The following is a 27,088-nucleotide window of genomic DNA, read 5'->3' on the forward strand; positions in this document are numbered from 1 at the left end:
TCGTGGCAAAATAAATTAGCCGTACAGGAAGAAAGCACCCAAACTTAAGAGATGGTGAAGCACACTTACATAAGATTAAAGCTTATCATCCACAGTGTTTTAAAATGCTCAAATGGTTCTATCAAAATGTAAACCCCACTTTTCTAAACCAGGTAACAAGTTTTAAACTTGTTTTTTTTTTTAATACATTACAATATTATATATATATATATATGAAGAATTAGCTTACTGTTGAAATGTAGCACCAACAATTTTTTATGGCAAGTTTTGGGTCTCTAGATTCTATGGTGCACTTAAGAGATAGTCAAGAGAAAAAGAAAAGTAATATCCGAACTCAAAAAAACAAAACAAAAAAAAAACCCAGACCCGAGGCTGACCAATTGTTGTAATTCGCCTGGGAAGAAAAAGTGCAGTCACAGTTATCTCCAGGACCTAGGGTAGAAAACCCCCATCTCCCATTTGTCCTTTGCCACAGCTAGTGGGGTGACTCCAGCATCTCCATTAGGAAAGTGTCAATGGGGGTGTCTCCAATCAGTTTAAAGAAGAAAAGGTGCTCCAGACACTTAAGGCCAATGGAACGCAATGCAGGAAGTCGGAGGAGAAGCTTGGCAAACCTGTGAATTAGCAAGGAAGCTGATTTATTTGAATTTTTTTGGCCTCTTCCATACTCTCACAGCCACATGTGACGATAACGCCAGTCAATCATAAAAGAGGTCATTTACATGTAGTAGATTTAAAGGCACAACACAAGTTTAATTCTGAGGGTCAGAGAGACATAAAACTTCTAGGAAATTCACCCCATAACAGTACAGAACACTCACCTCCCCTGCTGATCTGGGTATTTTTGTTTGCAGTAGGTCTCCAGGGACGCATACACGTTCTCTCTGAGAAGCTCCACCTCACTGCTGCTAGTCAGACCTTTGGCATCTAAGAAATATTGGAAATATTCGGTACAAACATACACCACTCTTTCATTTTTTCTCCAATTTTGATTTCAAAGGTGTGCATAATGTTCCGCCAAGATGCCTGTGAAGGTGTTTACATGCAAAGTCAGTTTAAAGTAATGGGCCAATATTAAGATGTGCAAGTCAGGTTTTGCCTAAACTGTTTATTACCTTAACCTGATTATAGAAATGTTTAAGGTATAAACCTGATTCCAAAAAAATTGGGACACTCTACAAATTGTGAGGAAAAAAGGAATGGAATAATTTACAAATCTCATAAATGTATATTTTATTCACAATAAAATATAGATAGCATATCAAATGTTGAAAGTGAGACATTTTGAAATGTCATGCCAAATATTGCCTCATTTTGGATTTCACAAGAGCTACATATTCCAAAAAAGTTGGGACAGGTAGCAATAAGAGGCCGGAAAAGTTAAATGTACATATAAGGAACAGCTGGAGGACCAATTTGCAACTTATTAGGTCAGTTGGCAACATGATTGGGTATAAAAAGAGTCTCTCAGAGTGGCAGTGTCTCTCAGACGTCAAGATGGGCAGAGGATCACCAATTCCCCCAATGCTGCAGCGAAAAATAGTGGAGCAATATCAGAAAGGAGTTTCTCAGAGAAAAATTGCAAAGAGTTTGAAGTTATCATCATCTACAGTGCATAATATCATCCAAAGATTCAGAGGATCTGGAACAATCTCTGTGCGTAAGGGTTAAGGCCGGAAAACCATGCTGGATGTCCGTGATCTTTTGGCCCTTAGACATTACTGCATTACATACAGGAATGATACTGTAATGGAAATCACAACATGGCCTCAGGAATACTTTCAGAAAACATTGTTGGTGAACACAATCCACCGTGCCATTCGCCGTTGCCGGCTAAAACTCTATAGGTCAAAAAAGAAGCCATATCTAAACATGATCCAGAAGCGCAGGCGTTTTTTTCTGGGCTAAGGCTCATTTAAAATGGACTGTGGCAAAGTGGAAAACTGTACTGTGGTCAGGCGAATCAAAATTTGAAGTTCTTTTTGGAAAACTGGGACGCCATGTCATCCGGACTAAACAGGACAAGGACAACCCAAGTTGTTATCAGCGCTCCGTTCAGAAGCCTGCATCTCTAATGGTATGGGGTTGCATGAGTGCATGTGGCATGGGCAAGGCACCAACAATGCTGAAATGTATATCCAAGTTTTAGAACAACATATGCTCCCATCCAGACATCATCTCTTTCAGGGAAGACCTTGCATTTTCCAACAAGGATCCAGGTCCTGAAATGGCCAGCCTGCAGTCCAGATCTTTCACCCATAGAAAACATTTGGCGCGTCATAAAGAGGAAGATGCGACAAAGAAGACCTAAGGCAATTGAGAAACTAAAAGCCTGTATTAGACAAGAATGGGACAACATTCATATTCCTAAACTTGAGCAACTTGTCTCCTCCGTTCCCAGACATTTGCAGACTGTTATAAAAAGAAGAGGGGATGCCACACAGTGGTAAACATGGCCTTGTCCCATCTTTTTTGAGATGTGTTGATGCCATGAAATTTGTCCCTTAAAATGATAAATTTTCTCAGTTTAAACATTTGATATATAATCTATGTTGTATTCTGAATACAATATTGAAATTTGAAACTTCCACATCATTGCATTCTGTTTTTATTCACAATATGTACAGTGTCCCAAGTTTTTTGGAATTTGGACCCCACTGACTTTCACTGTATGGACAAAAAATATTGAGACGTTAAAAAAAAAAAAAAACCTTCCTTCTGGGTTCCACAGGAGAAAGTAAGTCAAACATGTTTGTAACAACATAAGGATGAATACATTATGTAATTTACATTTTAGAACGATCCCTTGAAAAAATTACAATCAATCAATCAACTAAAAAAGAAACAAGTCAAATTCAGAAATGTCAATCAAACTTTTAGACTTCTGGCTTCTAAATCATTTTCTGACAAACCTAAACAAATGCTTTACCTGGGTTAAACAGAACTATGGCACGCAGACAACCAAGTTCAGTTTTGTCCATTTGCATATCACGCATCTTATAGACCAGTTCAGTCAGCACCCTGCAGGTGTGTAAAAAAAATGAGACTAATAATCATAAATCACCCAAACGACAGAATTGCAGGGTGGGTTCCTATCCCACAAAACATCTACACATGTATGAAGTAAACACAAGAGAATCATGTATTACCCGTCAAATAAGGCTCCCACCTCTGCACTGTGTGCACTTTCCCTGCACATTATGAACACATTTTGAACATGTTAAGCCTCTAAATCGACTACATTACTAAAATGATAAACACAGAGTTCATTGTGACCTGTCAAAAAAGGCCTCTACGCCCAAGTTGTGAGCGCTGTCTGTGGATACATGTAGACCTGTGGCCAACAGAATCTCATCCTTCATGCTGATGGAGTGATGAGAGAAGGCAGCGATTAAGAGCTCATTCCATCCTGTAAAAAAAATATTACAATCCATATTAAAATGCTTTCGTGTACATTTATACATTTGCATTCCAATACAAAACAATATCAAAGAAAAAGACAGCGACAAAATGAGTGTGATAATGTCAGATGCTCATACCAGCCCTAAGCAGAATGACTTGGTCATCCAGGGGTAGCTCAGAGAAGTGAGGGATTCTCTTGGCCCACTCCACCAGAGTGAACAGCTGTTTGTCTGCAGCCTGGCAGATGTTAGTGACTGGATCATTGGGCTGGAGAACAGAGAAGTCACAGAGTCAGTGGAGAAGAGAAAGTGAGAGCAAATGCATACAAATAAAAGAGAATCTCAGAGCTGCTAAATGTCTGTGTGCTTTATTTTTGTCAGTCTGTCTATGGGGACATTCAGCTCCAAACACTGAGAATTCAAAAGATCCTAATCTCTAAACCAGCTCTGGGAATACCAGCATTTAAACAGCTTTAAATAAGGGCTGTTTTTCACCCAGCAGGAACCTGACTTTGCCTGGCAACAGTCGAAAACAAATCAATGCTTGGCATAACTTTGGAAATGAATCGGTTACAACCTTTTAACCAAATTTTATTACAAGGCAACAGCTGACAATGAGCATGTTTACATGGACACCAGTAAAAGCTAAAAATATAGGCCTGGAACAATTTTTTTCAGAGTCCCAAAACACACTTGTAGCCAATCAGCAGTAAGGAGTATGTCTTGTACTGATAGAGAAAAGAGAGCGCTCAATTTGAGTGCACAGGACAGATGTTAGCACATCGACTATAGATAGAAAGAACTGGAAGATAAAAAGAGAAAAATATTGGAGGAACAAAACATTAAAAAGAAGAGTTATGACTAGGCAAGGTAGAACCAGCATAAATATCTAAGCAGCTTTCCAGTGGTGGAGAGAAACTCTTTTCTTTTTGATAGGTGAGTAACAATGATTTTACATTGGTTTACACAAGTTATCCGTTTTGGCTTTTGCTTGAATATGCTTGTGTTTCATTTTCGCTTGTTCCCGCGATCATCATTATGCCATGGTTGTGTACGTAAGTGTGGGGCGGAGATATAAACACAGGGGCAAGATCCTGTTGGGGTATGGGTATGTTTGTTTTGGTGCTTTCAAATATCAACTTCGTTAAGCAAAAATCACTTAGTGCATCCTGGTATCACAGACGCAGCTATCTCATGGATAAACTTTATTTTTAATGAAGATCCAGACTGCATCAGTAAGAACTTTGTCCTATGTTCACTTAATTTTACCACAGATTCATTACAAACAAGGGACAATTTCAGTTTCAAAAAGATTAAAATTAAAAGATGATGCTGTGCTGGTTACACTGAATCCGACAGTAATGTCGCAACACTAGTGTGAGTAACTGTTTCCATTACGTGATCACTATTGCTTTCTCTCTTCTTACAGTTCGATTGAGATGCTGTGTCCTGGCAAGATGAGACAAAACCAATAAAACCCATGACAAACAAGGCATTTGTAGCATCCAGTGGAGACATAATATATACACATTATAATGACTTGTACTGTCTTTTTACGTGTTGCGTTGAATTGTGCCTCGTAAACATAAAACCATGTCTGCTTTTGTGATCGGAGGATCAAAAAAAAACAAGTGCTACTCTACACTGCTCAAAACTCATGTTTGAATCATCAGTGGCAAATCCTTTAAATATGAAAACATAGGCCTACTTACAGGCTGAGAGTCACCGCCAGCATTGTAGGGTACTCCCACAGGTTCAAGAAAAATTCCTCTATAAAATGCGTTGCACACACACAAATATTTGGTTTATACCAGTGGTTTTCAACCTGTGGTCCACGGTCCCCTAGTGGGTCGCGGTGGTATTGCAGGTGTGCCACCAATTATTTTCTGTTCATTTCCAGTCCATTCTAGGGCTGTGCGATTAAAAGAAATAGTCATAAAATCACGATTTGATCATGCGCGATTTCTAAATCGCTTTATAGCACGATTTTCCTTGACCTCCCGTGGTATGCTATCTGATCCAATCAGAATGCATTGCGCCTAGCGCGAGAACAGAACAGACTGGGCATATGCCTAACTCCAGGTTCACACACTGTCTGTGATGCGCCTTTTTTCCAAGCCCATGTTAACGGATCAGAGCGTTCACACTGCACGCGGTAAAAGGCTAGAAATAAAAACGTGCGAAAATAATTAATATCTAACACATGAGCATAGAGAGAATTGTGAGTGCACAGGACGAAGTTTAAGTGAGAGGAGACACATTTTAAGTTCGCACACTCTCTCCGCGCAGAGCAGCGTGTATCTGAGCAAGCACGTCTGGTTTTGAGACAGAGAGATTCGCACTTGTGCATTATTTTAATGTGCTTTCGCGTTATATTTATGCGCTCTCGCTGCTGACCGCATACACATACTGTATACACACTGCAAACACCTGAGGCACCGCTACAATTAATGAGCTCTATGAACAATGCATGGCAAAAAAGAAAAAAAGAAAAGTCCCTGTACACGGGATGTTTTTTTGGTTGTTTTTTTGCCATAAGTCTATAGATTTTGTTACATCTTTACTATAGTGATAATTTTGACTTATGTCTGTTCTAGAGACGTTACAACTTTTCAAATTAATCCTGTATGCATTTATGACTGTAAAAGCATATCGGTATGTGTCACAATCGCAAAATTGATCAAAGAAATCGCGATAGTTTTTTTTCATATCGCATAGCCCTAGTTCATTCAATAAATACAGTTAACAATCTAGCTTCTGAGTACTAAGTTATTAACCCAGCAATAGCGGGGTTAGTTAATTTTTTTGAAGTGAGCCGCACAAACATATGTGTGTGGTTGTGTGGGCCGAGAGTTGAAAAAGGTTGGGAAGCCCTGGTTTAAACTATTCTGGAACAATGTTTTTAATACAACTTAACCACTGATTTCTAGTTGTGTCCTCACTTGGAAGGCAAAACAAAGTAGTTTCACTTTCAAAATGAAACACACAGCATCTCCACGACATGGCGGCGGCAACAATACTACAACGAGAATCAAAGTTATGCTTTCTTTCTTTGCGTAAACATTTGGGTGTTATGCACACTGTGACACAGACATGTGGGGGCGAGTGTAAACAAGGTGTTTCAGGAGGGCGTGGACAAGTCTTAACTTTTATAAAGAATATCTCTTTGGGTTTGAGACTTTAGTCTTTGCAGCTTTAGGGATCTTACATATTCACAAATAGCTTGTAACACTCCACAAACAGAAAGGAAAACTTGAAATCGCATCATATGACCCCTTTTAGTAAGATATATAATTTATTTAATTAAGATATTATTATTATTTCTTTTGCCTTTTTACTTAAATAGGCTATACATTTTCGTTAAAGCATCCCATTTTGTCCCAGGGCTTGAAAACCTGTGTCCTAGGCTGGTTAGGTCCATGCAGAAACTATGCTCTTAGTTGTGGCAGCACCGTTTAGTGACATCACTGAATGCTCCGTGAAAATGTATTGTCAGTGTCGGTCACAGCGCCTTTTAATTGTTTTTAATTCAGCAATTAATTATTTACAAATTATAAGCTCTGATTATGAAAAGTGTGGTATAAAAGCTTTGTTTATTAGAGGAATAACTGGTAAGCTGGAAAATGTTACATCACGACCATGATTTTGGATGCCGTTCGAGCCCATATAGCCTACATTTATGTGGCTTTGTTCTGGTTTGTTGGATAATCACGAATTTCCACAAACAAGGGATTGTTTCTTTTCCTAAATCTTTATATCTAACCCTCTAATCTCGCAGGTTTATTTAATTCTCACTCATTTTTTTTTTTTTTTTCGATTTATCATTGAATCCCTATTACAACAAGGATAATACACAGCCCTGGGTGGTGTGTAAATATACTCACTGAACCAGTGGCATCCGAGTGCAAATCTGATCTGTGCTCTACAGCTGTCTCAGCCTCCAGTATCTTCTCCACAGGCATCTCCTCATTGGCCGAACTGCTGCATTCATAGTCTCCATCCCGTTCCCTATTCTTTTGACGCTCATCCTGAACAGCTAGGGGAGAATGAATGAGGGGAAACTCATAAATGTCAAGGAATCAGCCCAGCCATCTGTAAAATAGCCACTGGGTGATGTTGCCTAGTGGTACAAGATCTGCCCTAGAACAGTGTTAATTTCGTCAATGAAGACGTCAACGAAAAATATTTGTTAACGAAAACATTTTCTGTGACGTTGACAAGCTAAAACTAATATCTGATTATAAATACTATGATGAAATTTATGCTGTGTCTTCGTGAACGAGACAAGATGGGACTTTAATGTTATTTGAGGACTACCAGACATTCAAAATGCATCCTATAGGCTAGTCTCTTGTCCTTCAAAATGTGCATTCCTGTCATTGGATTGCAATCGGATAAGGGACATTTGCATATCTAGTCTCAGTATGGCAGTTACAGTGGATGGATAGGCTACCAAAAATGTGAACGAGCAATCTGAAACAATGGCCACAGCACCTGAAGGGGTAGGAATAAGGTGAGCAGAAGTCCCGTTTTTCCCAGGAATCCCAATTCGTTGTTGATTAACTAAAGATAATGAAGGCGGGATAAGTAGAATCGCACTAATAGAAGTGCTCTCTCTCGCGCACTCTCCACTTCTTCACTTCTCATATACAGCGTGATATACTGATATACTTCTATCAGTTCACAGTGCTCAAATGCACACACAGCAGTCCAAATATCTATCTATGTGTAGAGTCTCTCACGTAAATACAGTCGGTTATGAAGTGAATGTAAACAGGTGGGTGAAACCTGAACGTGTGTCAGTGTTACATGCATGCCTTCCGTCTTAAAGGGACAGCATTCCTAATTACCTACCTAAAAGTACCTATCCGTGTCATTAACATTAACCAACAAAAGATGTTAAGTAAACCTACTGTATCTGAAAAATGAGTTTAATTTGTATTTCTTTCTTATTTGTATTTTTCTTCTTCTTTATAAAAAATGTATATTTAAAACTTATATTTATATTATATATTAACAAATATAACAATAATATTACTTATTATTAATAATAATAAGTTGCTCCTTTTAAACTGAAAATTGTTATCAAGTTTTCCCAAATTCAATACTCGATTCAAATTTCTCATAAGCTTATTTGATTTTGTCTATAGAGAGAAGAACTAATAACTATTTTTGTTTAAAGACTAAATATAAAATAGCTACAAAAAAAATGTTGGTAACTGCAATTTAACTAAAAAGTAATGACTAAAAGCAATGACTATTAGTTGATGAAAAGGCTATTTACTATTTTTACACACCAGAGGCTTTTAAATGAATTGTGAATCTAAAAGATGCGTGTTAGAGAATGTACAAATGGTTAACATTGTGTAATATCAGTCAGAAAAGCAGTTCTGGGCTTTTTTTATTTTTATAATTTTTTTTAGCTAACTTAGTCGTTATTCTTGGCTGAATAACTCTAGAAGGTTTTCAAAAGCCCTTTAAAATTAAATATGAAGACAGTTTGGATTAAATGAATGTATCCACCTTTTTCCTCAACGCGGAAGTAAGCCTATGGGTGAGACTTCCATTTCTTTAGCCGCTCAATTTCTTTTTAATTAGCATGTTTTCATGTTTTGCTTTGGTACCGAAATTGGTACAGAGAACCATGGATTTTCAATGGTATTGGTACCGAATACTGAAATTTTGGTACCTTGACAACTATAATATATATATTATGTATTTTTTTTTATTAATTATATATTTTACTAATATATTATGACTGGTTTTGCAGTCCACGGTCACATATATATTAACTTGAGCAAATATTATGTAAAATAAATATCCATGTTATTGTAGCAATGTTGCGTGCATGGGCACAATTTTCCTGTATTGTCCATTTAAAATCCCTAATGGCTGACCATTATAAACACTTAGTAAGTACATGTCAAAAAATCATTAATTAATTACACATCAACCTTTTAACCCACAGCAATAGTTCTCAGCTCTTCAGATAATAATTCATGGACCACACAAAGGATTCAGTGAGTGAGGCACTAAATACAAATATTCAAGAGCTATAAATGGAACCAAAATGTCATGAAAATCATGCGTGGTTCTCGATTCCCAACCCTAGTTTTTGTCCTGCTGGTTGTTCCCCACCCACACACGACATGCTTTCCATCAGCTGTCAGGTGCTGTGGACTAATTACCCATTTGTTCTTACATTGTTTAGCAAAACCCAATCAATCCGCCGCTGTCACTGTAACTCCAGATGATCTTTGTGCTCCTCTTAGCATTACATAATGCTGATCTACCATTAAACCCATTCGAACACCAGTTGCCTTACATAATGCTGCTACAATGCATTTCACCTGACTTTATTCTCCACCTACAGTATCTAGCCTATATTTTACTGAACGTACAGCTTACATATTACTTCACACTAAGGTGCTATATCTTTAGTGGAAGGCTGACAGGTACCCACCCTCTCTTTTCATTCCCATGGCCAGGCACTTCTGATAGCGGCAGTACTGGCAGCGATTGCGCTGTCGTTTATCGACCAGACACTCCTTGTTGTCCCTGCAGGTATAGCTCAGGTCCTTCCTGACTGTGCGCTTGAAGAAACCCTTACAGCCTTCGCAGCTGTACACACCATAATGCTTCCCTGCACACACAAATCATCCCCATATTATCTCTGAGCTGCAAAGAAATATAATTTTTTCAAAATATTCACTGTAAAAAACATCCCCAGTACAATGGCCTACTAGGGTCAATGGCAAATACAAACATTCGCAATAAAAAAAAAAAAATGCAACAGAAGTCCAGTTTAAAGCAAAAGTTTCAACTTTATGAAAAATCTCATGTGGTGTAACTAGTGTTTTTCTTGCATTCTGAATGCATGTGAGTTTAAAGATCTTATATATATATATATATATTTAATGTAAAAGGTAATAATCATATATTGTAAATCATTATTTGATTATTAAAAAATATTCAGCAATTTATCAATAAGTTGTGTTAATAACTGGTTATGCAGTTTGTTCAAATATATTTTTATTATTAAGAAATAAACATATATAGAAAATGTGAGATTCCTTAGTACAGTTTTCTTTTCAAGAAATTTAATTCTTTTAATGAGGCTTTATTATTATTATTATTATTATTATTATAAGTCAGGAAAGTCATAATACCTTGGCATATTTGATCTTATACCTTCCAAAAAATATCTAAATTGATTTTGTTAAATTTTGTTTTGTTTCATCTGTTTGCAGATGAGATCTAAGTGAATATGACTTAGATTCATAATATACTTAAGAAATGAATGAATGATTGTTTAATGAATAAATAAATAAATTATTTGACTAGATCCAGGCAATAATAAGCATTATGTCATTGACCCTTACATATCCATATAAAGTATTGATGCACCACAATTAAAACCGAGACAGCAAACAAAATTATTTTTCAGGTTTGGCTTTAATTGCTCTGAAAATGTCCTTTGATTAGCACATCTTCGGTGGTGCTTTCTGTGTAAGCATCGATTTCATGCACATGTGTGGATGCTTGGCCTGGGTTGTCAACATTTTCTCAATTTTAATCTATATTTTTTTAACATTTTGCCAACTTTATCATGATATTCAAACAATAAATGGACAGTCACAAAATGGACAATCTTTACTGTGGCATGACAGATGGCTGTAGCGCCTCAGTTCAAGTGGCAGCAGGAAATGATCATCCTTGTGACGCGGCTGACACAGAAGACGAATTGTTGAATAAAGTCGTTATTTTTTTCTTCATGTAAAAAAAAAAAGTGTTCTCCTTGCTTCATAATGTTACGGTTGAACCACTGAAGGCAGATGGACTATTCTGAAGATGCTTTTCATACTTTTCTGAACCTTGACAGTGTAATTTACTTGGCAGTCTATGGGACAGTCACAATCCTGGTTTCATCCAAAATATCTTAAATTGTGTTCCGAAGACGAACAAAGTTTTTACGGGTTTGGAACGACATGGGGGTAAGTGATTTTTTTCTTAATAGTAACTGACATGTCCTATTCCTGATACATAACTGAAACTGGTATCAAACTAGGGGTTTGCCATATCATGTCCACGATAATACCGGTATAAATTTTTACATGATAAAAAAAAAAGTGTCATATCAAGATGTCAATGACATATCGACGCAATGACGTATTGTGGATATACGTTCCCTAGCATGCACAGCAACATAACCACAAACCCAATAGGTGTATTCGACTTGAAGCAGCGCTGCAATGAATGATCGGTGTATGACATCAAAGTATCGCGAGAAGGGTTCTACAACATATTCAAGCACACACTCTTACCTTGAAAAATTGGCGAGGAGCATATTTTTAGTAAAGCAGCATGGAGGGGGGGGGGGGGGGTGATTTCAACAGACTGCCTGAGGCCAGCGTAAAAAGACAGCCTGGGAATTGTCATGTAAGCTTATCAATTGTAAAATTGTAAAACTTATTAAATTGCTTTGACAATTTACACATTTAAAACAGTTTAAAGCATTCAAACAGAAGAAGCGGGAAAAACTCAACAGAGATCACGTGCCGAGTTCGGTGCGAACACAAAACCGAGCTCTTTTTCATTTCCTCCCATGCCTGAACGAACTAATACACCTCGCCAGTTTAAACATACGAGCACAAAAAGACATGAAAAGCTTAATTCAGCACCCGCGTGCTGTTCGGTGCGTACAGTGTGCATGCAGAGAGCCGCGTCTACAGCTCTTACACTGAACTAAGTTTCGTCTCTTCTTGCTCTTGAAATGACAAATACATACAAAATTGTCACCTCGAAAAAAATGGTCGGTTATGTCTTAAGTGAAAGTAAACAGTTGTGAAGGAAATGGAATGTATATCATATTCTAAATATTATCTCTTAAAGTGACTAATTTACTGGCTACTATCAATGTCCTTGAAATGTCCTGTTAATCCAAGAAATGAAATGGGAGAAAACCACTCACTGCTCTTTACTGAATTACTGAACTACTAGTCTTAACAAGAATTGATCTAAATTTAATTTATTTAGTGACCATAGACCTCCATTATATGAGTCACAGACAAGAACGGTTTGACCTAAAAATATAAAAATGGGAAATACTGCGAAAAAAAAAACCCTGCATCTTGGATGTCCTTGAGTTAAGCTTAAACATACCAACATTTAATTTGAAAGGGAACTATCCCTTTAATGACCAATAAAACATTGTTAACTCCGCTGGGATCCCCTGGGTATGTTCCTTGCCCAGCTCCCCCAACCTCCCTCTTTGATGCTGCCCTCCCCAAACTCAGCGAGGTAACAGCGGTGGTCCGGAAGGCAAGAACAGCCTCAGCCCCAGGCCCTAACGGGATACCATACAAGCTGTACAAGTACTGCCCAGGGGTCTTGAGACACCTCTGGAATCTGCTGAGAGTGGCTTGGAAAAACCAAGTCATCCCGTCAGAGTGGCAGAGAGCTGTCACAGTTTTCATCCCAAAGGAGCAAAAAACTCCAGTACGATCGGCCAGTTTAGGAGTATCGCCCTCCTGAATGTCGAAGGGAAGATCTTCTTCTCCATCCTAGCCAAGAGGTTGACCAGCTACCTCACAGGAAACGGATACAATGACACCAGCTGTCAGAAGGCAGGTGTGCCAGGCTTCCCAGGGTGTGTGGAACACTCAGCAGTAATATGGGAGCAGATCCAAAGGGCAAAGAGAGAGAGAGGTGACCTGCACGTAGTGTGGCTCGATCTTGCTAACGCATACGGGTCAGTCCCCCACCAACTCATCGAGTTCGCCTTGGACTTCTTCCACATCCCAGTTGGCATAAGAGCCCTGGTGGCCAAGTACTTTGGAGACCTCCAGATGTGCTGCACCCACCAGGACTTCACAACAGGCTGGCAACAGCTGGAAGTAGGCATTGCCATGGGATGCTCAATCTCGCCCATCCTGTTCATCACAGCCTTTGAGATCATCCTCATAGGGGCTAGGAAGATGGTCGGAGGAGTGAAACTGCCGTCAGGACAAAGGCTACCAGCAGTTAGAGGTTACATGGACGATATTACCACCATACTCCGGACAGCAGCATGCACAACAAGGCTGCTCAAGAGGATCGACGAGCTTGTGGGCTGGGCGAGGATGAAGATCAAACCCTCCAAGTCACGCAGTTTGTCGATCAAGAACAGGCGGTGAGAATATCCCGTTGCTGAAAGATCAACCTGTCCGTAGCCTGGGTCGTACCTACACAGCAGAGCTCTCAGACAGGCAGGTGGGGGAGACGGTGAGGAAGCAGCTCTCAGATGGCCTGGCCAAGATCAACCAAAGCCAACTTCCCGGAAAGTACAAAGTTTGGTGTTACCAGGCCATACTGTACCAAAGGGTGATGTGGCCACTGAAGATGAGTAAAATCCCCTCATCAGTGGTAAACAAGATGGACGGGCTGGCAAACTCGTTCATCAGGAAGTGGCTGGGTCTACCAAGATGCTTCTCGGAGGTAGGCCTCTTCGGGAGGAACACGCTACAACTACCACTGCGATCCATCAGCGTGGGATACAAGCAAGAGAAGGCTCGGCTGGTGCTGGAGCTGAGGGAAACCACTGACCAGCTGGTGAGAGCAGCGGGCACCCAGATAAGAACGGGAAGAAAGTGGAAAGCCCAAGAAGAGGTCGACATGGCAATCGGCAGGCTGAAGCACCGCGAGGTGGTCGGCAGAGTCCAGGAGGGTCGAGCAGGCCTTGGGAGGGGCGATATTCCCTTGTTCTGGTCAAAGGCTTCCAAAGAAGACCGGAAAGCCATGGTGGTGGCGGAAGTGGCAAGAACTGAGCACGAACGCCTTAACATCAAAGCGGTGTCCCAGGGCCAGCAAGGACGTTGGACGTCATGGGAAGGTCTCACAGACAGGTCCATGTCATGGTCCGACCTATGGAAGATCCCCCAAGCTAGGCTCAGCTTCCTGATCAGAGCAACCTATGACACCTTGCCTTGTCCCCGAAACCTCCACCAATGGTTTGGTGCTGAAAAGACCTGTCCCCTTTGCAACACCAGCAATGCAAGCCTCCAGCACATCCTGTCGGGCTGCACGACGGCACTGTCCCAAGGCCGCTACAGGTGGCGACATGACCAAGTACTGAAAAAGCTGGCAGAGGTGTCAGAGTCATGCAGAAAGGAGGCGAACAGTAGACCTTTCGCTCGAGGACGACATTCCATCCAGTTCGCGAGGGCTGGAGAGAGTGTCAGACCCTCCCGCCAGAGAGATACAGCAAGGCTCCTCCCACCGGGAAGTGAGTGGACCATGAGGGTCGACTTGGGAAAGCAGCTCCAGTTCCCCAGGGAGATAGTGGAAACATCCCTGCGGCCCGACATCGTCATGTGGTCAGAGGCTTGCAAGACCGTCCTCCTTGTGGAACTCACTGTACCATGGGAGGGAGGGGTGGAGGCTGCGTATGAGCGGAAGCGAGCCAAGTACTCTGATCTGGCGGCAGAGTGCAGGGAGGCGGGCTGGAAAGCCGTTATATGCCCTGTAGAAGTGGGGTGTAGGGGCTTCGTAGGTTCCTCAACCGCTCGCCTACTCCGTGGCATGGGATGCACAGGAGCGAGGCATCGGAAAGCCATGAAAGAGCTGGCAGAGGAGGCAGAGAAAGGCAGCTTCTGGCTGTGGCTAAGGAGGAAGGAGAAGGGTTGGGGGGTAAATACCTAGGGCATCAGCAGGGGGTGGCAGGGAGAGATCCCTGCCATCGCTCCGCCACCATGAGACGTACTGGGGTTAAAGGAGCGAAACGTCGATGAGTGGTGGTCCCCAGCTGACGACCCACTCAGGCTTACAGAAGTGTTCAGTGAGGTGTCACGGCACACCAGTTCAAAAGGCACTGGAGGAGGTGCGTCAGGCAGTGATGTCCAGCAGGAAAACCAACACCTGTATCTTGATATGTTCCATGTTTTTTTCTATATCGTCATGAATATCGTTATTGCAAATATATCGCCCACCCCTATATCAAACTGAATCAAATTAAGAGCCCTGGTGAATAAACATCTTTGTGACCAAAAATGATGCTAGAATAAATATACATTTAATTAATATCTTCACACTTAAATTTCATTTCAAAACCAAAACCAGAGTTTTACACTAAATATAAATGTGGGTGCAAAAAAAGAACTGGGTGCATCACTTAATAAACAATCTGAAAGCTCTATGTTCTAGTACATACCCGAGGAACGATCCCCACAAATGGCGCACATGCATTTCTGGGATAGCATTGGCCCAGAGCCACTGACAGACTTCAAGCCAAAAGGGGGTTTCACATCATCAGAGCTGCTGACAGCATGTAACCCAGACACAGACATTGAGGAGTTTATCTGCATGAGGTAAATAGACAAGGAGTGATGAGAAAACCAAAGTCATCAGCGCAGTAAAAGACAATCAATTCAGCCATGTTATCATATGGATAAGTCCAGAAGTACTTGAACATGCGGCTCACCTGAGAGTAGCTGATGGGTCCATAGCCAATGGATTGCGTGCCTGGAACGCCAGGAGAGCCGATGGACGAGCTGACAGCTGACAGTGGCGAATCTACAGAGCTGACAGGGCTACTGACGGCAGAAGTGGGTGGTATGGAGTTCATAGATGCACACTAAATTGGCCAATAGAGAGGGGACTGTTGATCGTTGATAATCTACTGAAAGAGAGTGGACACAAAAAGGGATTTAGATACAATACACTGAGTGCAATGAAAGATTTCTGTAATATTCCTAGATATGTCATTAAAGTCCCAAGATGGTAATTTCAGTGAAGAATGGAAAAGAAAGCAAAACTGGTGCCATACTCACAATATCCACCTTTTCAAATGTGTTTCCTCTTGGGTATCTCAGAAAATATGGGGGGAAAAAGTGCGATGTGTACATTAAAAAAAGAAAATAAGGCGTTTTGTTGCTGCTTACTGCTCTATTAACCCTGCTGCAGATTAGACGATGTCTAAGGGTATGTATCAAAACCTCAGAAATTGCCTACCTAGACAGCACACTGGGGAATCATGAGTGTTCAAACGTTTTAATAACAGTCTGTTATGACCACTGGTCTATAATAGATCAGTAATTATGGCCTACAATGCAGTCTAGATAGGTAACTTAGCTCACTAGTTTCGAAACTTCGAACACGCCCTTGTCGCCCAAAATGCTGTCTTGGTAGGGAGCTCACTGGATTTTGAGGCGCACCCCAAATTTGTTCCATCACCCCCACCAAAACTGACACTATCAGCGCTTGTTTGCCAACTCCATATGTAATTGATAATATATAACTAAAACGGGAAAATATGTTCTATAAGCGCATTTTAACTCGATAACAAGCGATTTTTTGATGCTCCTGACAACGTTTGGATTATTTAGCACGGAGCCTAGCTAAAATGCTAATGGCGGCTAACGGACTGTTTATGATTAAAAGAAAACCGTTTGGTCACTCCCATTCACTCGCGATACCCTGTTTAAAACGCACAAAAGAATCTATTGAAGTATAATTATTTTAATTTATTTTTTTGAAAAATACAAACACTTGTACTCTAAAACACAAATGGCCAGACGAAATAATACGGCCAGCCCAAGCCCGTCTTAGCTTAGCTTAACGTTAGCTTAGCTCGTCCAAGTGTTTGTTTGTTTTTCCGTCATTTTTACAGAAGTTTGCAAAGTTTATATGAGCATATCGACTCCAGTCTCACCCATTAAACGCCGATTTCTCCGACAGCAACGATTCGTGTTCTTTAAAGCATCGTTTTATCTATATTTTACAGTTTACTCCATAAATGTTGCGTCCAGACAAATACCTTGTTATTCAAGCCTCCTAGTGGACACTAAGAGTCTGTTCACATAAGAAATAAATGCAAGCAAATAAATAAATAAACAAATAATTAAATAAATATACACGCAGAAATTACTACATGTTCTTTTGGTTATTAAAATGTGTCATTTGGTCTGAACGCCTCACAAATATTAGGCCTATTTTAGAATAAACAAATAAAGGTTTCTGCTTTTTTCTCTTTAATTATTATTAAATTCATGCATGATAGAAAGACACTTTTATTTCTCATGAAAATATACTGCATATAGTGCAAAGGAGAAAAATCATATAAAGTCAAGCTCTCTATGGGACATTGTAGTAGCCTAAATGGCGCTAAGAAAATTGCATTTAAAATACAATAATAATGTAGAGCCAATAACATTTCATTTTAGTAGTGTCAGATAACATCCCCATAACATTTTAACCAGTAAATTTAAAATATATTTTCCACATGTTATATTAGCACGTTAGCTCATATACTCTCAAGGCACCACCAGGCTAAATACAAATTATATATTTATATAAATTTATAGTAATGAAACACGACACTGAAGATGTTTTAATGCTTTGAAACACTTTCAGTTAAATTGCATCTAAATGCATTTAAATTGTTCAACATTTTCAAACAAATCAAATAAAGCAGCACAGGAGGAAATGGAAACAATAAGACCCTTTCACTTCTTTTCATATAGTGAACATGCATTTGAATTTAAATTTCAGACATATTTTGTCCTAAATAATACATGCAAAATATTAAGTCAATTGTTTTTTTTTTTTTTTTTTTCAAGCTGTGAATTCACAATTAGTCCCATAAAGGGTTAAGTAAAAATGTACATGAATATATGTACCTATTTCATATATCTTAACATACATTTAAAACACATATTTTATTGGTTTCCACATTTTAGCAAATTTCTCATACATTTCTTTTAATGAGTATTTAGCAGTTTCTGAGAACCCAATGATGTTTTGCCCTATTGCTTGGTTGAATAGTCACACATTTTGTTAAATCCTAGACAGAAGGGTCATCTGAGGAGATATGGTGAACGGGCCACCTTTTCTTATGAAAAAAAAAAGTATCTATTAGACTGTTTAGGGCCCAGGCCCACACACATTCCTCATTTGTGAAATTGCATTCAGTCTGATCTTCAGCGTGACCTGTTCACCCTCATTCCCACACAGAATGCATGCCCGCATGAACGGTTTTCAACTGTCACAGGAACTTCATAATTATCTTTGAAAATATGTACTCGGCATTCAATACTGTAAGCAGCAGCTTCATTCTAAACTAGTGAAATATGTTGCAACAGATTGTGGGAGTACATGACAGCATTTATTTCTCAAGGGTAGAGTAGAAAACAGGCTAAACAACATTCTTAAAACATAGACTGCTTTTAAAACAGTCAGACTCCAATCACACAATCAAGGAGTAAGGACGTTTTAAGCTGTTGGAAGTATTATATTTCTACATTCCAGATTGAAATATCCTGTCACATGTAAGTGTTATGCTTTAATTGGGATTTTAGAGAGTTTACTTTTCTTGAGTTGAGAACTATGACATTACGTGCCATGTCAACTTGTGATTTTGATTTGATGGTGTCAGATTGTGTTTAAAAGGAGGAAAAGAAGGCTGTATGGACCATGTGATACTCACACACTGAGCTCAGTGTTGCTCCTGAAATTACAACATTATGGTCTACTTTCTCCTTCTTGTCTTTGGTAAGTGTTTAAGCAAAACATGGATTTATATGTTACCTGTTTTTGACCTGTTGAAAAAAAAAGAGGGACACAAATTAATTATTCTTTCTGTTGTAATGTGAGCTTTTCAAAAACATTTTTAAATTTTCAAATTTCCACATGTAGCCTGGATGTTTTCAGAGGTTTGTCGTGCTTGGCCTACAATGAATTACAGTGTGGTACATGTGCTGGTATATTTCTTTGTAAAGGCATGGTTATTTTTTTATTTATTTTTTTTCTCAGGACTTTTGTCCTTCACATCAAGTCAAATATCTCACCAGTATCACTTCATAAATATCAGAAAGAACTGGACTGGGGCTCAGAGATTCTGCCATGAGATGTACACTGACCTGGCGACTGTGAATAATGAAGATGAGATGAACAGCTTGTTCAAAACCATAACTGATAATTCATATGATGTGTATACTGGACTTTATAGAGGTGAAGTGTTCCGATGGCACTGGACCCTGCCAGACAGTGTGTACAGCGAAAAGACATTCCAAGACTGGAAAGAAAATTAACCAGATAAAAATAATAATGAGGGCTGTGCTGCAATGGACACCAATGGGAAATGGTTTAGTGATAGCTGTGATACACAAAGGCAATTTGTTTGCTTTAATGGTAAGATTTTTTTATTGTACTATTGTCTGTTCATTGTATTGTGACTATACATACTGTAGTTTACAGCATTACCTTCATTTAATATAAGATACAATGGTGCTCCAGTTTCATATACTTATTTTCATGTCTTTTTCTTGTCATATGTCTGTTACAGCCACTAAAACGTATGTCCTGATTGAGCAGAACAAATCCTGGAGGGAGGCCCAAGAATTTTGCAGAACTTTTCACACAGATCCAGTGAATGTCAGAAACTCCTCAGAGAATCAAGATGTCAAGAAGACTGCAAAAAAAGATGTATGGATTGGACTATTTAAAGACCCTTGGTTGTGGTCGGATCAGAGCAGCTCTTCTTTCCGTTTCTGGAATTCAAGTCAGTTAAGTAACAACAGAAGAGACCGCGACTGTGTTACAGTGATGGTGAACCAAACAGGGAAATGGAATGACGTTCAGTGTAACACCACTCAGCCCTTCATCTGTCATGGTGGTGCGTTCCTCATTTTCTCTTCTTTGTCTTAAAAATTGCTCAGAAATGAGACAGAATAATTCAGTTTCCTTCATCTCTGTATAATATGCATCTAATCTGACTCCTTTACAGATCTGAAATCTCAATCAACTACTAAACCAGGTACTGTATATTGCCAACACCAACATTAAAGGGATAGTACACACAAAAAAAAAAAAATTGGTTCCAAATAGGGATGGACAATTTGGGGACGAAATGTAACTAAGTTTTTTTATAGCACAAATATTTTATTTAATCATTTATTTAAGTCTGTTTGTATTTCTATCTCCTGCAGAGCAATAAGAGAAGGCATTTTGAACAATGTTATTATGCAGCATAGAAGCCCATAAAAAATAAAATAAAATTAAATAATTAAAAATTAAAAAATAAATAAAAATATTTTCAAACTGTCTTCTTTTAAGCTCCACAGAAGAAAGAATGCATAAAGTTTGACATGAGGGTGACAGAATTTTCATATTTGGGTGGAGTATCATTTAAAACTGCAGTCAAAATCATACTATCCTTTGAACCTTTTAACGCGTTTAAAGTAGTTAAAGAATTAACTATGCAATTTATTAACTGAAATGTTCTCACTGATATAGCTACTACTGATACTGAGGGGGGAAACAGAAGCACACAACCAACGCAAATACTCACTACAGGTGCAGAGCAAGGTAAGACACTCTGAATATTTCTGATCCTGTGTTTACTACAACAGTTAATTCGGGTCCTTGAATTTGATTGGCTGGGCAAAGACTTTTCAGGGTTTGTGTCATGTTTCCGCTTGTGTGCATGTTCAAGACAGACTCTCATAATCTGTGTATTATTAGTGGGGCTTTTATTCATACACTGTAAAAAATGTACGGTATAATTTACAGGATTTTACTGGCAAAAAGTTGCCAATAAAATCCTGTAAAAATGATGTTAATTGCTGTAAAATGGATTAAAGGAAATTACTGCAAAGCAAATTACAGTTAATTGCTGTACACTGTAAAAAAAAACACATCAGTCGTGTTATTGCCGGCCCGAGTTTCAAACCCACAACCCTAGGGTTAGGAGTCAAACTCTCTAACCACTAGGCCACAACTTTATATTGCTCAAATAGTCTAAATAAATACAAAACCATAACACGGGTCAAATAACTTTTTTATTATTGAAAGTTTGTGTCCAAAGCACAGTGTATGTTAAATACAGTAGTTTGTAGTATTTTTTTTTACAGTAACGTTGAATTTAACTTGTAGTTTATTTTACAGCAATATTTTGTAATTTCACTAAAGTACAGTATTTACCTGGCAAAAAAGTTGCCAACAAAGTCCTGTAAATATATTTTACAGCAATATTTTGTAATTTCACTAAAGTACAGTATTTACCTGGCAAAAAAGTTGCCAATAAAATCCTGTAAAAACCCCTAAATACAATATGATGTTGTAATAATTTAACAATGAAACTGCTTTAAAGAATAATTTTAACAGGAAACTATAAAATACTGATATAAATGCATTATCATGAGCTCTATCTTAATACATTTACAAATGAATAAAAATGAATAAAGTCAATGATGTTGCAAATAAGTATTTATTAAAACTGGCAGAAAGACATTGCAAGGCTTTTACTGGTAAAATAAAAATGTCAGTCTTTCAACAGTTAAAATCTTATCATAAAAATAACACAGCAACACAAATAACTACAAATACATGTTAAAAAAATAAGCCATACTCAGAGTAGAAAATTAACTTTCTATAAAAATGAAGGTCAATCAACAGAATTTGCATATTTTTTGTAAAAAAAAAAAAATGTTTTAAAGAAAATTATTAAAATAAAATGCTGGAATCAACATTAAATCACAAATTCTGTTGTTTGAGCTTATGTTCTATTAAATTAAGAATATTCCTGTTTGTGTTGTGATTCCAAGAAAACATCTGCACATAAAAACAAGCAAAAGCATCAGGATAAAGTTATGTATCAAATGAAACTAGCTCAATAAAATAAATGTCAAAATGCCACTTATACAATACAATCAGCATTTACCAGTATTTAAAAAGTTACTCCACCTCAAAATGAAAATCTTGCCATTAATCACTTACATCCATGTCGTTCCAAACCCGTAAAAGCTTCGTTTGTCTTCGGAACACAATTTAAGATATTCTGGATGAAAACCGGGAGTTTATGTGTGCCGTGAAGCTTGTTTTGATGTTGAATGAAACGTTAATATAATCAGAATCAGTCTTGCGTTTCGATGCTTCCTCAGTCTTTTTTTTCTGTGTTTTTTTTTTTTTTTTTTTAAATCAGGCTAACTTGTCCAGTCGAGGATATAAAGATGTCTTTCACTTATTATAGTAAGGCGTCACGCCAATATGGGACAGTTGAACACATATAAACAAATGAACACATATAAACAAATGAAATTTCACATATTTTGCTGTTCGTCAGTTATTTCGACAGATAGTAGTTACTATGACAATCGTTCGCATTGGGCTTTATGATAAAAGTTAGGTAAACACTACTTTAAATCCTCTCAATAAGAAAATGTAACTTCCAAAAATCGAAAATTTAACACTCTGAGTGTGGACACATATAAACACTGAAGCAGTGTTAAAAGTAACACTGAAGCAGAGTTGAAGTTAATGAGATAATTAAGAATTTAATTGAGTTATGATTGACCATTATTGATAACACCTGATGTTAACAAGCAGAATCACCAACCGAGAAAATCACAATTTGTGTATCACCATTATAGTGGTCAGTGTTTGCTTTAGTTGGTCTTGACCCTTCAGTTATTAACTTGAGATTTTGTGTGGCTGTGGTAACTGAGTTGAAGCATACAAACAGACCAGAGCCAAGGCGATCTTATGGACTTGATTGTGGTTTGGACTAATTTTCATGGAGTTACCTGAATGCCTGAGTTCAGGTTTCTTTACTGTGTATATAAATTAGGTGCATAAAAAAGTGATCCAGCATTTCTGGCATAATATGACATGTTTTTAAAAGTTAGTTCTACATAAAGAAAGAGTTCTTTAGTTTAGACACACAGACATCAAGAATCAGCGTGAGCATCACAACAACGGTGACCATCAAAAAAGCATGTTGTAGCCAATAAAAACTCATCCATGGCTCCCATCATGCATTGCGGCATAAATAAATTATGAGCTTTTATAATATCTAGTTTTGTGACGTTCAGAGTAGATCTGTTTATCTGAATATGCTGTTTGTCACCGTTGTTAAGATTCATATGCTGATTTTTGTTATCTGTGTGTGCCTAAAATTCAAACTCTTCAATAAAAAGAAAAAAAAAATCACAGTATCACAAGAGATGCTTACAAAATGTATAGAAAATACAGACTCTTTTGTTGTGGAATCAAAGCTGTTACAATCAATAATGAGCGATAATAAGAGAAGGGCCTGTAAATGAGTTCAATGATTAAGGTCAAGCAACAATTACATTAAAACATAATTATCACCACCCGATGATTTTTGCTCTTGGCTTGACACACAAATCTGAAAATTAAGAAGTTACAAGGCAAGATACCAACTAAAGCAAACACTGACCACTATAATGGTGATACACAAATTGTGATTTTCTCGGTTGGTGATTCTGCTTGTTAACATCAGGTGTCTTCAATAATGGTCAATCATAACTCAATTAACTTCTTAATTATCTCATTAACTTCAACTCTGCTTCAGTGTTACTTTTAACACTGCTTCAGTGTTTATATGTGTCCACACTCAGAGTGTTAAATTAACACTGGGGATTTTGCTGTGTAACTACCGTATTTTTCGGACTATAAGTCGCACCTGAGTATAAGTCGCATCAGTCCAAAAATACGTCATGATGAGGAAAAAAACATATATAAGTCGCACTGGACTATAAGTCGCATTTATTTAGAACCAAGAACCAAGAGTAAACATTATGCTTTCTTTTGGTTCATTTCTCTCGGTTCATGTCAAATTAATTTTGATAAATAAGTCGCACCTGACTATAAGTCGCAGGACAAACTATGAAAAAAGTGTGACTTATAGTCCGGAAAATATGGTATGCTATTATAGCAATTCCCAGTTTACTGCACAGAAGTTACCAAGGCCACTTGTCTAAATGTCAGGATAGACAAACTAATAAACTCAGCGAAAAATCCATCAAACGAGTTAACTTGTTTCCTAACAGTTTCTTTGTCCTGTCCAGCTTCAATAAGACTATTGATTTCATTTCGTTTGCGTGTTAAAACACCAAGCTTCCCCCTACGTGTTGCAATTAACTTAAACAGTTCTTTTTCTTCGTACAAATCCTGCTCTTCAGGCCCTTCTTTGTCTGACATTTTTTCAAAGATTAACTCAAAAGTTCAACACAAAAAAATCGATAGCATTTCAAAGTCAACACATTAATGAGAAAACAAACGCAAATGAAAGGTTCAGTTTGTGATGTAAGCATGACGGCTCACATTCAAAGTCATTGTATGAGCGCAGCGGCTCACTCCAACTCAGCGTTTTACTCACAAACGTCCAAGGAGATAAAGGTTAACGTCATCAGCATAAACGTGTATAATCCACATACTTTAGAGAATGCAGCTCCCAATCTTCCAAGTATCCTAAGGGTAAATCCGTAAATCAAACTTTCCAAACGCAGGTGACTTTCAATGTTCCAATGCAGCAGGTTTCACTTTCCAATAGCAGAGGTTTTCAACTATGTAGTGCCTTCCAGTAAGTCACTTCGGACGCCTCAGGAGTTTCAATAGATTGTTCGTTTTATTCTTTGTTTCTCTCAAAATAAACTCAAAATCGAAAACATAAATATGGATGACGAACGACGTCACCCATCCAATACTTGCAATAAAAAATAAACCGAGAAGTAAATACATTGAAAAACCATATGCCTGCTGGCGTCCATGCAATTCCAACATCCAATTCCAAACTTTCCAACACCTCAAGGATTCCTCCTTTGTCTACCTCTATGCCACTAATTGGCGCAGGTGTGCAATTTTAACTCTTTCTGTTCCAAGGCCTTCCAAGGCCGCAAAGTCATAATTCACCAGCAGGGGTCATTAAAGTAACTTAAACATAAATGTCACAAATGGCTCCTACAGAGGCTATTGTGACATGATATCACTTATACATTATAAGTTATATTAGTGTAAAAAGCAGGAACTACAGTGACAACACCTGCTTCTTGTAAATGAATTACAGTTGATGTGGAAATATACTGTTAACAACTGTAAAACCTTATTTGACCTATAATGCATTGCGAATTACAGCTGCATCTTGTAAAATGTTTATACAGTAAAATTCTGTAGAAATTTGCTGTAGAAACTACAGCAATTTTTTACAGTGTAATTTCTGCAGATAATACCAGTAGACAGGAACACATGATCATCTTTATAAATGAATAATTGATTTGTTAAAAGACACAGATTCATTCAGGAACCAAACACCACTAATTTGTTGCCCTGAGACATGCTTGGCCTTACACTTGCTTGTGTAATATTGTTATATTATTTATTAGTAGGCTTGCACCCTTTATTATAAAGAATAATTGAATTTCCCTGAGAAGGCACATTTTCAAGCTTCAATAAATAGTACATATAAAATAATAATACGATTAAAAAGTAGATCAGTAAGTTGGCTTTTTCAAGCCAACTTAACTATTTTATTACCATTTACCAAATCAAGTCAAATTTTATTATATTAGAACTTAATATAATACACATTTTGTCAAAGCATCTTCACAGAAATAAACAGGAAAATAACATTTTGCTTTAAAGTTGCAGAATGAAGTCAATGCAGTTGAATCAATAATATTCCTAAATTAATTGTCTTATGTTATACAATATAATGGAGTATCATACCATTTTCCTTATTGTCACCCTTACAACTCATAATCCATATTTTTGCTAAATCACCCCAAAGATAACCTGATTCTGGTCCATGAGAAACTGACGTGGACCGAAGCTCTGACTTATTGCAGAAAGCACCACGTGGACCTGGTCTCCATTCACAGTGAGGAGCTTCAGAACAGGGCAGCAAGAAAAGCCACTCAGGCTTCCACTTCTCATGTATGGCTGGGTCTCCGTTACACCTGCACCTTCAACTTCTGGTTCTGGATAAAGAACAGTGAAGCGGGCTGCTACCAGAACTGGACACCTGGTCATGGGCCACATGGTTATGAGGAGTGTGAGCTGTCAGGAGCTATGGAGTCCACTGGAGGGCACCGTTGGGTCGGGAGGCCAGAGAGTGAAAGACTCAATTTCATCTGCAAAATATGTACTAATGCATTTTAGAGGCAGGGTAGGTGATGTGGTTAAAACATTTTTTTTGTTATGTTGGTTGAAAGTCTCTTCACATCCTGATTGCAACCACTAAGTTAAGTGGTCTAAATGTATTTATACGTAGTTTGTGGAAGGTGTAGGACCATAAAATGTTCGGTCTGAACATTACAATAGGCTGCCCTGCCTGCCTGTCAAAATATGTATTTGCATACCTCTGAGCACCCTGTTTGATATGTCATCAGCACGTTTCAGTGAGAAAGGCGCTATTATTGTAATATTATGCTTTGTACTGTAAGTTTCTGCTCTGATGGAGCATGTCCATGCGTCTTGGAGGATGCGTGGCTTTGCAGAGTTATTATGCAGGGAGGGTGGGGATCTTGTTTTCAAAGCTAACTTGCTATTTCTAACCTTTCCGAAATCGCCTACCTTTAAAGAATAATGGAAAACCATTGCAGCCAATCTGACTCGAACCAGACAAATTAAAGAGTCGATCAGGGCTGTGGTTGAAACATGAGCCAAATTCCTCAGGGAGGCAACCGGAGGTCATAAAACATTCTGTGCCACAAGTCCCAAGCAAGATAACCAACCAACCAACCAACTTTTTCACAGAACAGCTTTCAACATTAACACCACTAGAACAATTATTGACAATTTCAATTCGGAGAAGAGATTGTCAAATTTGTTTTTCGTAATTGAAATGCAACGCTGGACATCACATGTAAACCCATGAGAGTTATACACCATATCCTTAAACACTTCCCCCACCT

General features: G+C 38.3%; 2 protein-coding genes across 6 annotated transcripts; one reads left to right on the forward strand and one right to left on the reverse strand.

Moving 5' to 3' along the window:
* Positions 1–319: 319 nt before the first annotated feature.
* LOC132158194 (retinoic acid receptor RXR-beta-B-like) lies at positions 320–17,317 on the reverse strand. Of its 5 annotated transcripts, XM_059567517.1 has the most exons (12): positions 17,194–17,211; positions 16,208–16,244; positions 15,859–16,056; positions 15,589–15,736; positions 9,865–10,044; positions 7,286–7,437; positions 3,540–3,669; positions 3,277–3,409; positions 3,150–3,191; positions 2,930–3,021; positions 822–927; positions 320–614 (listed from the first exon to the last, which is right to left on the reverse strand). In XM_059567517.1, exons 3-12 carry the CDS (start codon positions 16,000–16,002, stop codon positions 476–478), a joined length of 1,266 nt encoding a protein of 421 aa, XP_059423500.1. In that variant the 5' UTR covers positions 16,003–16,056; positions 16,208–16,244; positions 17,194–17,211; the 3' UTR covers positions 320–475. The 5 variants fall into 5 exon arrangements, with proteins under 5 accessions (XP_059423500.1, XP_059423504.1, XP_059423503.1 ...); XM_059567521.1 differs by lacking the exon at positions 16,208–16,244 and having other exon boundaries at positions 15,859–16,011; positions 17,194–17,317; XM_059567520.1 differs by lacking the exon at positions 16,208–16,244 and having other exon boundaries at positions 15,859–16,011; positions 17,089–17,289.
* A 65-nt stretch (positions 17,318–17,382) lies between these two features.
* Positions 17,383–26,610, forward strand: LOC132158197 (C-type mannose receptor 2-like). The gene is made up of 6 exons (XM_059567523.1): positions 17,383–18,926; positions 19,188–19,565; positions 19,720–20,049; positions 20,161–20,190; positions 20,670–20,741; positions 25,963–26,610. The coding sequence occupies exons 2-6, from the start codon at positions 19,499–19,501 to the stop codon at positions 26,331–26,333; spliced, it is 870 nt and encodes a 289-aa protein (XP_059423506.1). The 5' UTR covers positions 17,383–18,926; positions 19,188–19,498; the 3' UTR covers positions 26,334–26,610.
* Positions 26,611–27,088: the final 478 nt, after the last annotated feature.

Source organism: Carassius carassius, chromosome 15 (assembly GCF_963082965.1).
Source record: "Carassius carassius chromosome 15, fCarCar2.1, whole genome shotgun sequence".
Taxonomy (NCBI): Eukaryota; Metazoa; Chordata; class Actinopteri; order Cypriniformes; family Cyprinidae; genus Carassius; species Carassius carassius.

Bases quoted from the DNA above. Each gene is read 5' to 3' on its own strand.
- LOC132158194 (XM_059567521.1), bottom strand. From the start codon at position 16,002: ATGAACTCCATACCACCCACTTCTGCCGTCAGTAGCCCTGTCAGCTCT. The intron at 3,670-7,285 runs GTGAGTATATTT...TCTGTTCTCCAG, and splicing joins ACTCGGATGCCACTGGTTCA to CCCAATGATCCAGTCACTAA. The intron at 3,022-3,149 runs GTAATACATGAT...ACACACCTGCAG, and splicing joins GTGGGAGCCTTATTTGACGG to GGTGCTGACTGAACTGGTCT.
- LOC132158197 (XM_059567523.1), top strand. From the start codon at position 19,499: ATGGACACCAATGGGAAATGGTTTAGTGATAGCTGTGATACACAAAGG. The intron at 19,566-19,719 runs GTAAGATTTTTT...TGTCTGTTACAG, and splicing joins GCAATTTGTTTGCTTTAATG to CCACTAAAACGTATGTCCTG. The intron at 20,050-20,160 runs GTGCGTTCCTCA...ACTCCTTTACAG, and splicing joins GCCCTTCATCTGTCATGGTG to ATCTGAAATCTCAATCAACT.